This window comes from Pithys albifrons, chromosome 3 (genome assembly GCF_047495875.1).
Source record: "Pithys albifrons albifrons isolate INPA30051 chromosome 3, PitAlb_v1, whole genome shotgun sequence".
Taxonomy (NCBI): domain Eukaryota; kingdom Metazoa; phylum Chordata; class Aves; order Passeriformes; family Thamnophilidae; genus Pithys; species Pithys albifrons.
In genome coordinates this window covers 63216471-63231173 of record NC_092460.1, presented here as the reverse complement: position 1 = coordinate 63231173, position 14703 = coordinate 63216471, and the positions used below count along the sequence as shown (strand labels likewise).

Here is a 14703-nt window from a genome sequence, read left to right as displayed (position 1 = left end):
TTTCCCCTTTATATTCAAACCCTATATATATATATAAAATATTTTTATTTAAAGTATCACTTAATCCAGCTAATTATGAAGGCTGAAACATCCACCCCTTGTCTGTAACCTGCAAATTCAGTGGCTCATGTCATACCAACAGCTTTTAACCTGCTAAGAAAACTAATCTCATCTAGGGTGTAAAGACACAATCAAAAGTGGCAAAGCTGCCCCTTGCCTTGAATGTACACAGGACTCTCTGCACGTGCATAGAGACTGCACTGTGCATCTTCTGCAGTGGAAGTCAGCTACACTGCCTCTTGTCTGACTAGTCTGTGCTGTTCATAACCCAGGTTTCCACAATCTCAGTTGGTTTGCCTTTTTCTTCCTTTTCTCCTAAGAGAAGCAGCACTTTAGGTCTCTAGGCATACGGTTTTAGTCTCTAGTACTGAATTTTGAGACGCATCCATTTGACAAGAAGACACAAGGAAACAACACATAATCAAAAACATATTTTATTAATGATTTCAAAAGTCATCTTCTGAGTCATGGTCCTCAATTTTTTGCAGTGGCCGCTTAATACCAATTATTAAGTCTATAGAGAGAAGCTCTGTAACACAATGAAGAACTGAAATGACTAACTTGTATTTGCAATACACGGACTCTAAGCCTTCCTCATTCCCTGGCAGGGGCTCATTTTTTCCAAGTGAATTAATGGTTTTGAGATACAATTTGGTAAAGCTGTCTTGTTCTGTTGTCCTGTACAAGGCCTTGGGGATACTTAGCAAAGCATCAGCAACCACATTAGACACAACAGCTACCTCTGACTGCTGACACTGTTTTGCATAGTACTGAATATAATAATGTAACAGGATTTCAAAGTAACCTCCTACTGGCAAAACTGATCCTGCTTCTATGAGGGAGTTGGAATGATCCGGTGCAAAACCTACACAACTCTCTTCAAGTGGAACTGTATTGCAACATGTTTTCTCTAGACGTTTGCCAGCATCCAGGAGCTCACATGCAGTGACTGTATCAGCATTATATGCTGCTAACACAGCAGTGCTGTAGCTCTTTTGCTTGTCCACCAGTGAATCCCTTTTATCACGGTCTAAAATTTTTGTCTCTGTTTCATCACCAAGTGCTTTCAGCTGACATTCAGAAACCTGGTTACCACTACATGAAATATTTTCTACTACAAGTTGTTTCTGAGTAGACGAAGAATGCCAACAGCAAATATCTGAGGCTGGGTTCTGGCTTTCACCTTCCATCTTGCATTTCTCCCTCTGATCAACTGTTTCAAACAGCTGCTGCAGCATTGTGAACGCCTCTTGTAAAGCAGCAGCGTGCTGCTCACTGACCCCATGGACGGGCCCACAGAGGATCAGGCAGTGGGGCTGGAAGGCACACACACTGCTAAAGCCAATGTGGGCGCATCTCCTGGAGCCAAGCAGCAAGGGCTGGCAAAACGTTGCCACTGCAGTTTCAGTTATTTCTCTGTACATGTTATCACCAAAAGGTGCATAAGGCAAGACACCGGTGATTTCACTGATAAGGGCCATTTCTTCCGACAATAAGCACTCTACAACAGAGACACCATACAGTTTGGCATAGTAGATGACTGCGTCGTCTTGCTTCACGCTGGACAGCAACAGCTTAACGTTGTTACTCTGCAAGTGTTTCACTAAGTCTTCAGTCCTCCTTGTGATCCAGCGCAGGGAAGCCTGATACTGACCCTCGGAGTCGACAACGAACTCGACGCCGGGGGCGGTCAGGGCGGGCCGGAGGGGCTCTGTGACGAGCACAGCCCGCAGTGGCCCCTGCGCAGGGCAGTAGGCAGCGAAGTCCCTGTGGAGGACGATGCCGGGCACGACCGAGGAGCTGGCGAGGGGCAGGCCGGCCACGGCGGCGTGCAGGGCAGCGAAGCGCCGCGCCAGGACCCGCAGTGCCTGCGGGCGGGCGGCCGGCGCGCAGCGGCGGCACAGCTCCGCACACAGCCGCGCCAGGCGCCGGCGCTCGCCGGGGCCCACCCGGCCGGCCAGGTACGGCTCCAGCAGCGCCTCCAGCAGCGGCCCCGGCAGCCCGGGCGGCACTGGCCGCGAGTGCCGCCGCAGCCCCCGCGCCGCCGCCCTTGGCAGCACCTGCGCCTCGAAGGCCCGCAGCGCCCGCCGCAGCCCGGCGGCGCCGCCCGCCGCCCGCAGCCCGCCCAGCACGGCCGCCAGCAGCACCACGAAGCTCTTGGCGCCGTCCCCCGTCGCGGCGCGGTGGCTGCAGGCGCGGGCCGCCATTACCCTGCGGGCACACGGCAGCGTTACGTTAGAGAGCCGCTCCCGCCGCGGTGCTTGGTCCCGGTGCCCTGGCCGCGCTACCTGGCCGCGGGCGGCTCCGGCCGCAGCGCTTCCAGCAGCTGCCGCCCGTCCCGCGTCGACACCGCCTCTCCCGTGGGCCGCAGCAGCAGCGCCCGCCCGCCCCGTGGCCCCAGCGCGCCCCGCACGGCCCCCGCCAGCGCCGCCGCCTCCTGCCACAGCCGCGGCACCTCCGGCCCCGCCGCCGCCATCACCGCCCCCGCGCACCGCCCCTTCCGCCCTCGCGTCACGGCCGCGCCCGAGGGCGGTACGGGGAGAGCGGAGCAGGCCCGGGGACAGGGAGAGCCGGAACCAGTTCGGGGATAGGGAGAATCGGAACCGGTTCGGGGGCAGGGAGAGGGGGGACGGGAGCTGGTTCGGGGAACGGTGCACAGAACTGAGAGGCCGAGCAGAGGTGCGACACATCTTTATTGGGGGCGGCGGCCCCGGTCCATTCGGATCCCTCTCACAGCGGCGATCCCGGTGACACAGCGCGGGACGGGACAAGCGGGCGCTGTGTCCTGAGGGCTGATTTTCCCGCTTGGCAGAGAGAAAGGCCGGGGCAGGGCAGAAAGAAAAATCCCAAATAATCTCTCCGTGAAGTTCTTAGTATGGCTATTTCTGTATTGCTACGGAGGAGTGCAGCTTCACTGTAAACCCCAAATCCTCCACTCTCGGCTCACTAGCCAGAGAAACGGAATAATGTTATGCTTTAATAGTTCTCCCTCCTCTCCCCGAGTCAGACTAAGCAGGAAAATCAGTTCACAAACACAAAAGCCCTCACGAAAGATCAGATGTCACATATGGCACAAATTCGATAAAACTTTACATGTCTCAGGACAGCAAGAAACCCATGAAGAAGGCACTGCTTACAATACTTGAACTGCTCAATTTTCTGTGATTTGAAGGTACTCTTGGAAATAAAAATAATTAAAACACAGATGTACAGAATTCTTGTTATATATTATTACACAAACCGTGGTAATAACCAAAGTAATAACCTTTAAGAAACTATAGGAAACAAATCCCAAGTCTGTTTCATAAACATCAGTCTAGCAATAAAAAAAAATTGCCAAAGGCACAGGAGGGCAGCAAACAACAACCAAACCAACCAAAAAAATCCCAACAGAAAACCCTACCAACATTACATCTTATGGGACAACATTTCAAATAATTTTACATTTAAGGTGGTGTGAAGGGGGACATGACAACCAGGCTATATACCCGCATTGTGTAATGTCAACTATTTAAAAGGAATCAACATGTGAAATGGAAAAAACAAAAACATCACCTACTGCTGAAAATGACAGTTGTTGCACTTCACATGGCATATTTACTTTTTCTTAGCTTAGGTCATCTGTAAGCCAACTAGGCAATCCGTACCCAAATGGCAAATTAAAGGCATAGAGTGCATTTGAAAAGAAACAAACCAACCCAAGAAAACCACATGGCAAGAAATTCTGAAAATACTTGTATAAGAAAAAACCCCAAACAAAACAAGATTTGTAAATCAAATGTGAAAACAAGTCCTGTTTTAAACTTTAAAAACTAGTAGGACATCTCCAACATCTGCAAACTACAATCTGTAACTACGAAGAGCTCAGTCTTAAGCAGGTGGAAGTCAAGATCTGCTATACATCAGGGGTAAACAGGACAATGGTGATGCACCGAAAGAAAAGGCTCCATAGATGCCTGTGACCAGCTCTACTGTAAAAATTTGGGAAGAAGTTTCTTTGTTATATTCAAATGAGGGAACATCATACAAAACCCTACAGAATAGGAATTACAGGTTTTCACTGTACAGAATTTATCTGTTCATGTAGTCAAGGAGAAGTGTGCAATTTTACTTTACAAAAAGTTTCATCACATATCCTTCACCTTTCCAGATCATCACTAAAACCAATTTTACAACAGAATTCAACTCTCAAAAATAAGCTGAAAAGGAAAGTAAGCATAGGGATTTTGTCTCACTGCGTTTAAGTCCTTTACTTATCTTGAGCTGAGCATGAATTGCAGATATGGAGTACCTGTTCAGTCTGACACTGTCCAACACCAAGCTGCCAGTCACCTTGCTGGGTCAGATCCAGGCACTACCATGCAGTCCATGTACACATACATGCAGACTGTGTTATTTACTGTTCTTGAATAGAAGTGATTGAAAAAAACAACAGGAAAAGGCAGAAGGACGTTTCTATTTACAAGAGAGATAAAAGCTTGTAACTATCAGTCAAGAGTTTCAGCACCATTAATTTAGCAGAGTATTATTTTAGGGGATTGAAGTCATTGCCCAAATCTCACTTACTGGATTATTCTCATGTACAGAGTATGTTTAAAGGCTCGTAGTGGATCTTAAGACAGGTGAAGCTTTGACATCTGAATGTGATAATAAATGGCCAAATTCCAGGCTGAGAACATTAAGTGAATGCCATAATATTCTGCTTTCTTAATGCTATTTTTTACATGACTAACAACTTCAATTTCCATTTGAAGACTTACGAATTTGCAATTTTTTTTGTTTGTTTGTTTACAAAGGGACTTTCTACATTCACAAATTTTACCTCGTCCACTGGAGATATAATAGAAGTCCAGCGAGGTTTGATCTTGCCCACAGATGCAAGATCTGGTAAGGTATCACATTCCAGAAAAACTATTCAGGACCAAACCATGCTAATGTGAAGCTGTAAGATATATGCTGAAATTGACTGCTTACACAACAAACTTCTACACAGCTAAGGCCCAAAGAAGGGGAAAGGTAAAAGAGAAGGGGAGGTGTGTGAAGGCATCAGCCACAGAAATACATAAGCTAGAAAGGTAAACAACGAGTAAACAGTATTTTCACTAAATACTAGTGAGACTGATGCAGAAGAGAAAGGCAGATCATCTGGAGAGTCAAGGAGGCTGCCCAAGGCAGAGGGTAACTTGGCCATGGCAAAATGCCAAATGTACCCTTTGAACTGTTCCACTGCCCAGGACGGATCTGATTCCTGAGAGGATCCTCTGAAAACAAACTTGTCTGCCCTTCACATTGTGCCACTCACCCTCCTGTTTTTTCATTTGGGTTACTGGCAGTATCTTTACAATACTACAGCCCCTTCTTGACTTGGTGCGCTTGAGTGGCACAAGGGATTCACCAGATAAACACCAGCACTAATTTTTTTGCTGAAATTTTACAAATTCTATACATGCATATATTTGTTCAAATAAAAAACATTAGAAACCCTGTATTTGAATTGAAACTTAACCTTCACATTATGGCTACAGCATACTAAGTAGATGCATCTGTGTATTCTGGTAGGTAGTATATACTTGCAGTAAAGAGGGATTTCACAAACACTCAGGGTCTCCCTCTCATTTGTTTTGATACACATGGCATTAGCTGTCACACAATTTCTGAACTTTCCCCTTGTAAACACACTCTTTCATTTGGAAGTGAACTCATGACAGTGCCCAGATCCTGTTGTAGATTGTCTGCCTTTTGTGAGGTTCAGCTCAAGCTACACACTAAATACACCTCTTCATCTTCACATTTTGTTTCAAAAATAAGCAAGAGTCCTGGCATCAGCAGTCTGTCTGCTCACCCTGACATGGCCACACATAAATGTAAATTCAAAGCTGTAGATTTATCAAGACTTACAAACATATCAGAGATTCTTGACATTTGCAATTCAAGAGAGAGTATACCAAGACAGTACCTTCCTGGCTGCTGTACTGTTAAAAATGTGCTCTGTACATGCAGGTGCAGGAATGTTTCTGTGAAGAATCTGAAGTTTTAAAACTATAAAAATAAAACAGCTGGCTACCAACCCTATAGTAATTCAGGATAAAAACCTCATACTTCCAAAGCAAATCAAGAACATTATGTTGCGAATTTCCCAAAGACTTTGGCTTTTTACTTGCCAGTTCCTAACACTCATGATTTTTTGTGTAATAATGCATTTGTTTGACCTTAAGCAAAAGCTTACTTCCAAATGCCCAACAACATTTATAAAAGCTGTTGGCTACTTTGAAAGTTCCTTTGTTACAAAAATGATAACTTTATATATAATGAAGTATGCTTGTTTATCATTCTGTAATAACAGGAATCACATCCTATCTACAGGGTCTGACCTCTGAGTTTGTAACTTTATCTACTCTGTGGTGAAAATTCATCAGTACAGCATATGACATAATATAAACACAAGGCTGATGCCATATGACTATGAGACAGAGGCACATACCAGGAGCAAGAGTGTACTGGCACTTACACAATTCTTACTTCAACTGGGTAGACAGGAGTATGATTCTGAATCATGAACGCTGAGGCAAAGTTCTGTGAGTTGTTGCTACACGGTTCTTTTAGATAATATTGCATCATTTAAAGTCCAGCTTAAAATTTGGTCCCCAGTAACAGTTCAATCATTCCAGTTCGAAAAGGCCCTTGTTCACACTTTCTATTTGAACAAGAAATTAATGATAAGCTGTAGTAGAACCACGAGTAAAATGAAGACATAGTGCTTAAACTGCAGGAAAGGGTAGTCCATGGGTGGTGAATTAGAAGTGACTCTATTTCGTAGAGCCATAATGTCCCTGTAAGAGAGAAAACAGTATCATGTGAAATACAAACTAAACAATTGGGCCTTTCCTACTATGTTAAGACAGCTTTTGAGGAAAATTATGAAACATCAATGAGCAATCAGTATTTTGGAAGAAGAGTAAAGACATCAAGACTGAAGGAGAAAGATACATACCAGCTTCTAAGGAAAGAAGAAGCTATTAAATGACTGTTCTCTACACCATTTTAAAGCATTTTGATTAGTACTACCTCTTAATGTCTTCTTGTGTTTCCTTTATAGATTCAATGGCACTCTGCAGTTCACCAAGGTCTGCCCCTTTTTTCCTTGTTCTTGTATTATGCTGCAGAAGTTGCGCTAGAAGGACACAAAAGGCAGACGTAATTTAAGTGACTGTTTCGTAAATGGAATAAAGTACAAACGACAAACTAAACCAGCTGCAATAATGAGCAGAGTTTTCTAACTGGCTTCTGTTGAAAACTTTATTTTGGAGTCACCTATAGCACAGAAGGACAGCAGCTTAAGCACTTGAAATATCTTAAAACACTCACCATGCTGTTTAATTTCTGCAAGCATTATCAACAACAAAAATCTGCCCTCTAGCCACATACTAATCTACAAATTAAAACAACTCATCTTGTTTTAAGAAAGAAAAGAGTTTACAAACACCATTCCTTTTCCCTAGGTATTAAATATGTGTAGCACTTAAGCCTGCCTATGCTGCATTTAAAAGGACAGAAAAGTTTGCAATTAAAACCATGAGCTGTTCTGCTCCTTTTGTTTTCTAGAACTTGCTTCATGTTGTATCCAATGTGATCTAAAGCATAATACAATTACTGAGATAAGAGTATTTGTGACTCTGAACTCTTTAGGTGTCAAATAAATTTATTATTTCTGTATGCAAATATAACTTTTCATACCTTCACTTCCAGAAGAATCCTGGTTATCAGGCTCTGGGGATGAGAAACCACACTCTCCTTTCTTCTGACTGGCTGTGGCTGACTGTCGTTTGATTTTTGGAACACTAACCTAAAAATTAGACACTTACGTGTTATTTACAGAGAACCAGAACTTCACCAAAGCAGGACATTCTAATAGTAACAGTTAAAAGGACAATATCCAACAGAAGTCCAAGTTATAATTTATGAGGTGTAAGCAGTCTGAAGTTGGTGCATCTTCCCATTTAAGGGATAATAGGATAATACACATTAAACTGCTGAGTTTAAGTTTGCATATTTTATATTGCCACCCATTCAAGTCGTCTTTACGCCTTAGGATGCAACACAGAAGTGAAAGACTATGGACTGGGTAAACAACATTTTTGTAGGATAACAGCATTTCCAAATCCCAATGCTTTGATGACCTTTATACACACAATGCATAATAAATACAAGTCCCTGGAGATTGCTGCAAATGCTATCAAAACTCAAACATACCATTGGTGTCCGATGTCGAACTTTTGTTTGGATTGTGCCATCCTTTTCAAACTGGATCATATCATTCAAAGGGTCCCAAGGTCTGGTACTAGACAGGGAGAATATTATTAACACTACAGCAATTTAAGTAAGAAATATTTCCCTGCTCAGAAACTACTCAGTATAAAGAGGCTGAAAGTCTCTCTATACAGAACTCAGACATAGAATATGTGATCTTATCTTCCACTTATAGCCCAGTCCTAACCTAAATGGCCAAGAGAGACAATAAATAAACTTCATGTCCAGATCAAACGCTCAGCCAGCTGGTAAGAGTACAAGCTATTGTATTAACCAACAATATCATTATGAATTTATTTGGCCAGTGATATATTTGTCAAACATTAAGAAATTTCCTGCTTAAGATACAGCTATTATTTTAGAACTACAGGGAAATTAGGGGAATTTTAAAATTATTTTAGTTTTGGACTTCTTTTTGTTGGGGTTTCTCTTTTTTCTTCTGAAAGATGCCTAGGAAGGAGAGGTTAAGAATCAGTTAGTTGAAACCTGCTTTCCTCCTAAAGTGGGTAATGGTTTCATCAGGCAATAATGAGCTATGCAGTTCTCTTGTTCTGATTTTTTAAGAGTGCTTTTCCAAGTACAGCCTTATATAGAACTAAAAATAAAAAGGCGTAAGACACACAGCTCAGTGGAGAGTAACAAGCAGCCAAAAGCAAAGACCAACGTCCCCACTGATTACAGCTGTTTGAGGATAGAAACTGCAAGTGAGCTGCACCAGGGTCATTCTGACACACAGCTTTAGGGAGAGTGGATTAACCTGGATTTCCTTTCATGTATTCCTGTAGGCCTTTTAAATAGTCTGTAGCTGTTTCATATGTGGTGAATATAGCCCTGCACTTACATCTTAACCTGACTTGAATTAAATGTCATCTGAGGTAACTGGGTTAAGAACTAGGCATTGCTCTCTTCTGTATTTGTAATCCAGATGCCTAAATCCATAATCCAGATACCTTAACAAATGCCACGGCTCACTGAACACATCCTTCACAGTAACCATAAAAGGCTGCTCTCTACATGGACCAGGTGGTGAGCCAGCATTATATGCTTAAAAGGAGATAGAAGCTTCTTCTAGGGAACGCTGACAGTGCAGTCTGCTTTCTAGCACGTAGCAAAATTTCTGTGGCACATCCATGAACCACAAGGCCTCAAGGACACAAGAAATAATGCAGATTAGCAAGACAGGTATTAAAGCTGTAGGGGATAGTTAACAGATTTGAAGTACAGTACTTTTGCTAATGGTTTTACACGGGATTCAAGAGTATGGACAGTCAATTCAGCAGGATTGTTCCAACAGGAAGAGGCAAAAACAGCACTAGCAGGTTCAAAACAAGAGAGAGTGTGTCACAGAGCATTTAGTCTAATTGGGGAATTTCCCTGGATTGGATGTTTTTGGTGGTGAAGAGTCTGTACCAACTTCCTAGGAAACCAAGGAAATTAATGGAAAATAAATTTACTAAGAGTTGCTAAATACACAGATTCCCTGTTTGGTTCCAAGAAACCTCTAAGTTGCAAATTTGCTAGAGACATGAAGAGTACTCAGGATTTTTGTAGTCTACTCTATACATACAGTTAGTGCACTGCCCCAGTATTGCCATTCTTCTACAAAAATGTGAAGGCCTCCCAGTTTAGCCACAGGAATATACTTCCAGCATCCACAGCTTCAGAGCTACTTAATGTGGCATGTATCATCATTGGGTATTTTACTTGCACAGTCCCTACAATATAGAAGGATGCTGGATACTGAAAAACAATCAGTAGAACGTGGATAGTCTGTGAAAACCATCACTTAGTGAAGGCCTCAGCTTCAAGCTGACTTTTGCAACATTGGTGAGACCACAGACTACATCCCAGCAGTCAGGGAGACAGCTACATCATCTTCTGATCCAGTTCATTACACAAATTGATTCACACACACTCACATGCACAGGGCATATCTGACAGCCAGGCAGAGCCACCTGGTCCCAGCATTAACCATTGTAAACCTGTTATTCTCAGAGTTATTCTAATATATAACAAATTAAATAGCTCAATTTAACTAACCAGAGGCTTCTCTGACTTTCAGACACTGGATTTTCTGATTTCCAGTTTGTATGGGAAAACGTTACCAAGCACTTGTTACAAGCACTCCAAGACTCACTCAGCATATTTGTAGTGCCATTCTCCTGTGACTGAATCCTGATCAAACAGCTTGCATGTCCACTCTTCACCCTTAAGTTTCCTCTCTTTGGCACTCTTTCTTTGAGCTTCTTCCAGAACATATTTCTCATGAGTAGCTTCTGTTTGGTCTTTATTATTTATTGCTTTTGTCACTTGTTGCCAAAGCCTGATAAATGAACAATATACAGAGATACAATCTGGTTGAGAAAAATAATTGCAAACTATTTCCTTAATTACAGGCTAAGTAAATGGACCACCCTCCAAACAGAGTATTACTATTTGTAATACATTTCTATCAAGACTTTACATGATTGTAAGGTTTATAAATAATGATCTCATATTTAACAGTGTTATTTTTTTTTTGTTTTACAGGCCAGTATCATTAAACGGAAAGAAATGATAACTTGCTTATAATTGGTAGAAGATGATGAGTTTTATTTTGTCAAAATAAATAAATGGTTCTAAACAGAACTTACTTCTCTGACTCAAAGTCACCTTGCTCTTCAAACTTCACTGTGTATCTAGGTAATCTGCGCTGTTTGATATCAGATGTTGGGTTCCAGAATGTCTCTGAAACATCTGTCTTCTTGTCACTGATAGTAACTTCACTGTCCTGTAACAGATATAATTATTACCTTAACTGTAATTATCTCAAAGAGTGCCAAAGTAACAAAAACGGGAGGAATAAGCCTTTTTTTTGTAATGAGAAAGAATTAGTGTAAATTAATGTAGAAGAATTCCCTTTAAATGCAGACAGTTAGGAAAATTTAGAAAGGCTAACTTTAAAATTCTATTTCTGCCTTCTGGGCTAGGTTCTAACTTGGAGCAGAGATGCAATGAAATGATTACCACGTTCAAAAACCAGTGATGCCATGTCATCTCATCAGAAATGCAATAAGCTTAAATATTTCATGCTGTGCCATAACAATTCTGCATAGTACTAACGCGTATACCAAAACATTTCACAACCTTCACTGTGAAGAAATGTTTTACTTTCTTCATGGACTACTCAAACATTCACAACTTCTCCATCTTTTAACAGCTGCAAATAGCACTATATTGATTCTATACTTTGTTGAATACTTTCTATAAAAGTGGTACTCTTCTTTTTTTTGAAGTTGACTCTTTTTTGTAATTAAGTGCTATTTTCACCTGTCTCAACTGTCAGCCAGAATTTAAAAAAGACCATCACTCACTACTTACCCAGTGACCCTCTAAAATAGCCAGAACTTCTTTGCCAAGCTTAATTTTCCCTGATATTTGGTTAACACTGTCATTGTTACCCAAAAAAGGCTGCAAAACAAAAAGAAATTGTTTCATGTTTATTTTGATAACATTTTTGTTTCTATGTTTAATTTTAAGGAAAAAAGTGAATTTATGAAATGTGCTGTAAACAGCCGTGATGGCTTTTAGTATTAGATCTTCTGCCTATTTAAGCCCCAAAAGAAGTCTAAAATGATAGCAAGTGGTTTCTTAACGCTGTATTTTCTCAAGAGATTTGATGAACAAAAATATTGTCTAAGAAATGTGTAAAGAAAATAGTAAATAATGCAGAAAACAGTGACATGATCTCCTAAAGGACACAGTAATTTGCTACACTAATTTCACCAATTTGCCAAGTCCACTTGTTACTAGAGAGTCACTCTTGCAGAAGCAAAGGGCCAGGGATTTTCTTTGGACTTTGACAGACTGCCCATGTATCCTATGGATTGACAAGGCAAAATCAGTTAACACAGCCTGCCAACTTTTACGTTTCCCCGGTAATTTCAACAGGAGACAGTTTCCCTTTCCATGTGCACACTTCTTGATAACTTTTTGTTCAGCTGGAAATCAGTTTCTGCCTCAAAGGTGGAAAATATACTTTTCATAAGTGCAAGCCATCTAGAAGTAGTTTAGAAACCTTTGCTTAGCCTGCATAAGTGAAGAGATGCTCCTACTGCAAGCACAGCTGCCAAAAATAGTCCATGTTAACTGTTGCTTAGCACTGGGCACTAGGCTGACAAATGCAGGCCAACTGTTAGCCTTTCATTCATTTTTATTCAAGGTGTCATGAGCAACTTAGATTCATCCAGGATTAAAGAGGAGAATGTGGGTAGGAGTTTTCCTCCACAGGTTCTCCAGGAGTTTAAAAAGACTCTGAACATTTTTAGAGCAATAAAAATCACCAAGGTGTATTAGCAACATGCAAAATGCCTGAAACACTGATCAGATGACTAAACTCTTCCCCTGTTTCTGCACTTTCCTAGACACACACTGTTGTCACTGCTGAGGATGAGACAGACCACTGCTTTTTTCCTCATTAGAGCTATTCTTAAGAGTCATACAACTAATGACATATTTGCATCCTTATCACCAGACATGAAGACGGCACTGTAAATTGCAGTCAAAACCTTTGGACCCAGAAGAATACGCTAAGAATTACAATATAACTCCTTTGGTTAAAAAAAAAATCATAGTTTGATAGGTTTACATAGCTGGAAACACAGCAGTTAAAACAAAAATTCCTCCATTTCCCAAAAGATAATTCCATATTAAATCAGACCATATCTAAGGAGTGACCTAATGATTTTTTTTTTCATTACGTTCATTCTCCTTGTGCCCACTCTCACACCTTTTACTAACCTTGAGTTTGAATTCGATTGTTGCACTGTAGCCAGTTTTCTCACAAGTGATGTTGACTGTTCCTCCAAGCTCTAAGGTCATTGTGCCATAAAGAATTCCTGCAAGAGGAAAAAAACCCCAAGAGCTAAAATGAATGTTTTGAACTGAACCAAACAAAAAACGTAAGCTACTTGGGTACAGTTCCTAGCAATGTGCTTGTGCCAGAGGAAAAGTTGTATTTTCAGATGACCTTTCCTACTGATAATCATGATCTTTCTGCCAAGTAAGATAACCCAAACAGAAACAAAGAAATCTAAGTGAATTACAGACAAGCAGGAAAACAGCTTATGAAGACATATCTTTGGCAGTGTATGCTGCTGGTCCTAGCAAGGGTGATGTTTAGTCTTACTGAAGATGACCGGAGGAGGGAAGCTTCTGAGGTTAAGGTAATAAAATAATCTAAAACAAAGAGAGCAAACTAAAACTTTGCTCAACAGAAGCAGTGTGTACAATGAGATCACAGATGAAGACAATCATCAACAACCGATACAAGACAGCACTGATCACCTCCTTGAAGACTTTTGGAAGTACAAGGCTGGCAATGCTGAGTACACTTTCCTTCCCATGATCACTGTCATTCCCTTGCAATCCAGTGCTTGAAACACTGAATATATTTTACATACAGTGGGTGCATGTGCAAATATGCTTTTTTCACCATGCACATTTTCCTTCTCTGCATATTCTTCTACCTTTCTCTCTATATATCAGCTTTACTAGTCACACTAGTCCTCCTTATTCCACTATGTTATGTGCTTTAATTGTTTAATATTATTTTTGTTACCAAAGCCATAAAAAATTTCAACACAGTATTAAAAACATTCAAAAACAATGGAAAAAGAAAAGCCTAATAAGCTCACATCAAATTTTGTAATTCTGCTAACTGATCTTCATATAACTCAAATGAAGAAAATATTGTATTTGCTGTATTTATAGTCAGGCTTCTGAAAGAGAATTCTACCTATTCTAATTGGGAATTTTGGAATACATGGGTAGACAATGCTGAATAAGTTACAGCTTAAAAATGAGCAATTCTGCAATTTATTTTGTACTACTACTGACCTTTCAGGAAGCTTTACAAACTACTGACAGGTTTCCATAATGACAAATGTTTAGGATTTACACTTGAATTACACAGTGTGATGCAGATACTACACTGCATTTTATGTTTAGAGAAGGAAAATATTGGAAAAGCTCAAAATTACTCTAAAGAAAAAGCAACTCAAACAGTAAATTAGTGTCATGTAGTGACAGCTATATATATGCTCTTACTATTTCTTAGTAGTTATGAAAAAAAAATTCTATGCACCCCCCCCCCCCCCCCCATGGCTTAGATGTATTTTTCTTCTGATAAAGTATGTGGAAGCCTAGATCCACCAATGTTGCCAATGTGCAAAAGATTCTTCTCAGATGACATACTTGAATCCAGCAGAGTATGTTATTTAGAATAATGAACTATTTAAAATAACAAACTTCTATTCTCATAACTTTATCATCTAGAGAATGAAAAAAACCCCACGC

The 14703-nt window shown here is 41.0% G+C and overlaps 2 protein-coding genes across 9 annotated transcripts in view; both read right to left on the bottom strand.

The window, feature by feature from the left end:
• Nucleotides 1–476: 476 nt before the first annotated feature.
• On the bottom strand, nt 477–2539 carry BBS10 (Bardet-Biedl syndrome 10). 2 transcript variants are annotated; one of them, XM_071549950.1, is made up of 2 exons: nt 2349–2539; nt 477–2271 (listed from the first exon to the last, which is right to left on the bottom strand). In XM_071549950.1, exons 1-2 carry the CDS (start codon nt 2534–2536, stop codon nt 507–509), a joined length of 1953 nt encoding a protein of 650 aa, XP_071406051.1. In that variant the 5' UTR covers nt 2537–2539; the 3' UTR covers nt 477–506. The 2 variants fall into 2 exon arrangements, with proteins under 2 accessions (XP_071406051.1, XP_071406053.1); XM_071549952.1 differs by having other exon boundaries at nt 2346–2435.
• Nucleotides 2540–2734: 195 nt separating this feature from the next.
• OSBPL8 (oxysterol binding protein like 8) overlaps nt 2735–14703 on the bottom strand; it is an 84961-nt gene continuing 72992 nt past the window's right edge. For all 7 annotated transcript variants that reach the window (XM_071552183.1, XM_071552184.1, XM_071552187.1 and 4 more), the window contains 8 exons: nt 13147–13244; nt 11728–11817; nt 11001–11137; nt 10505–10690; nt 8311–8398; nt 7795–7903; nt 7126–7231; nt 2735–6890 (listed from right to left, as the gene is read on the bottom strand). In XM_071552183.1, coding sequence (XP_071408284.1) covers nt 6755–6890; nt 7126–7231; nt 7795–7903; nt 8311–8398; nt 10505–10690; nt 11001–11137; nt 11728–11817; nt 13147–13244 — 950 coding nt within the window. In that variant the 3' untranslated portion in view covers nt 2735–6754. The remainder of the gene's footprint in view (nt 6891–7125; nt 7232–7794; nt 7904–8310; nt 8399–10504; nt 10691–11000; nt 11138–11727; nt 11818–13146; nt 13245–14703) is intronic.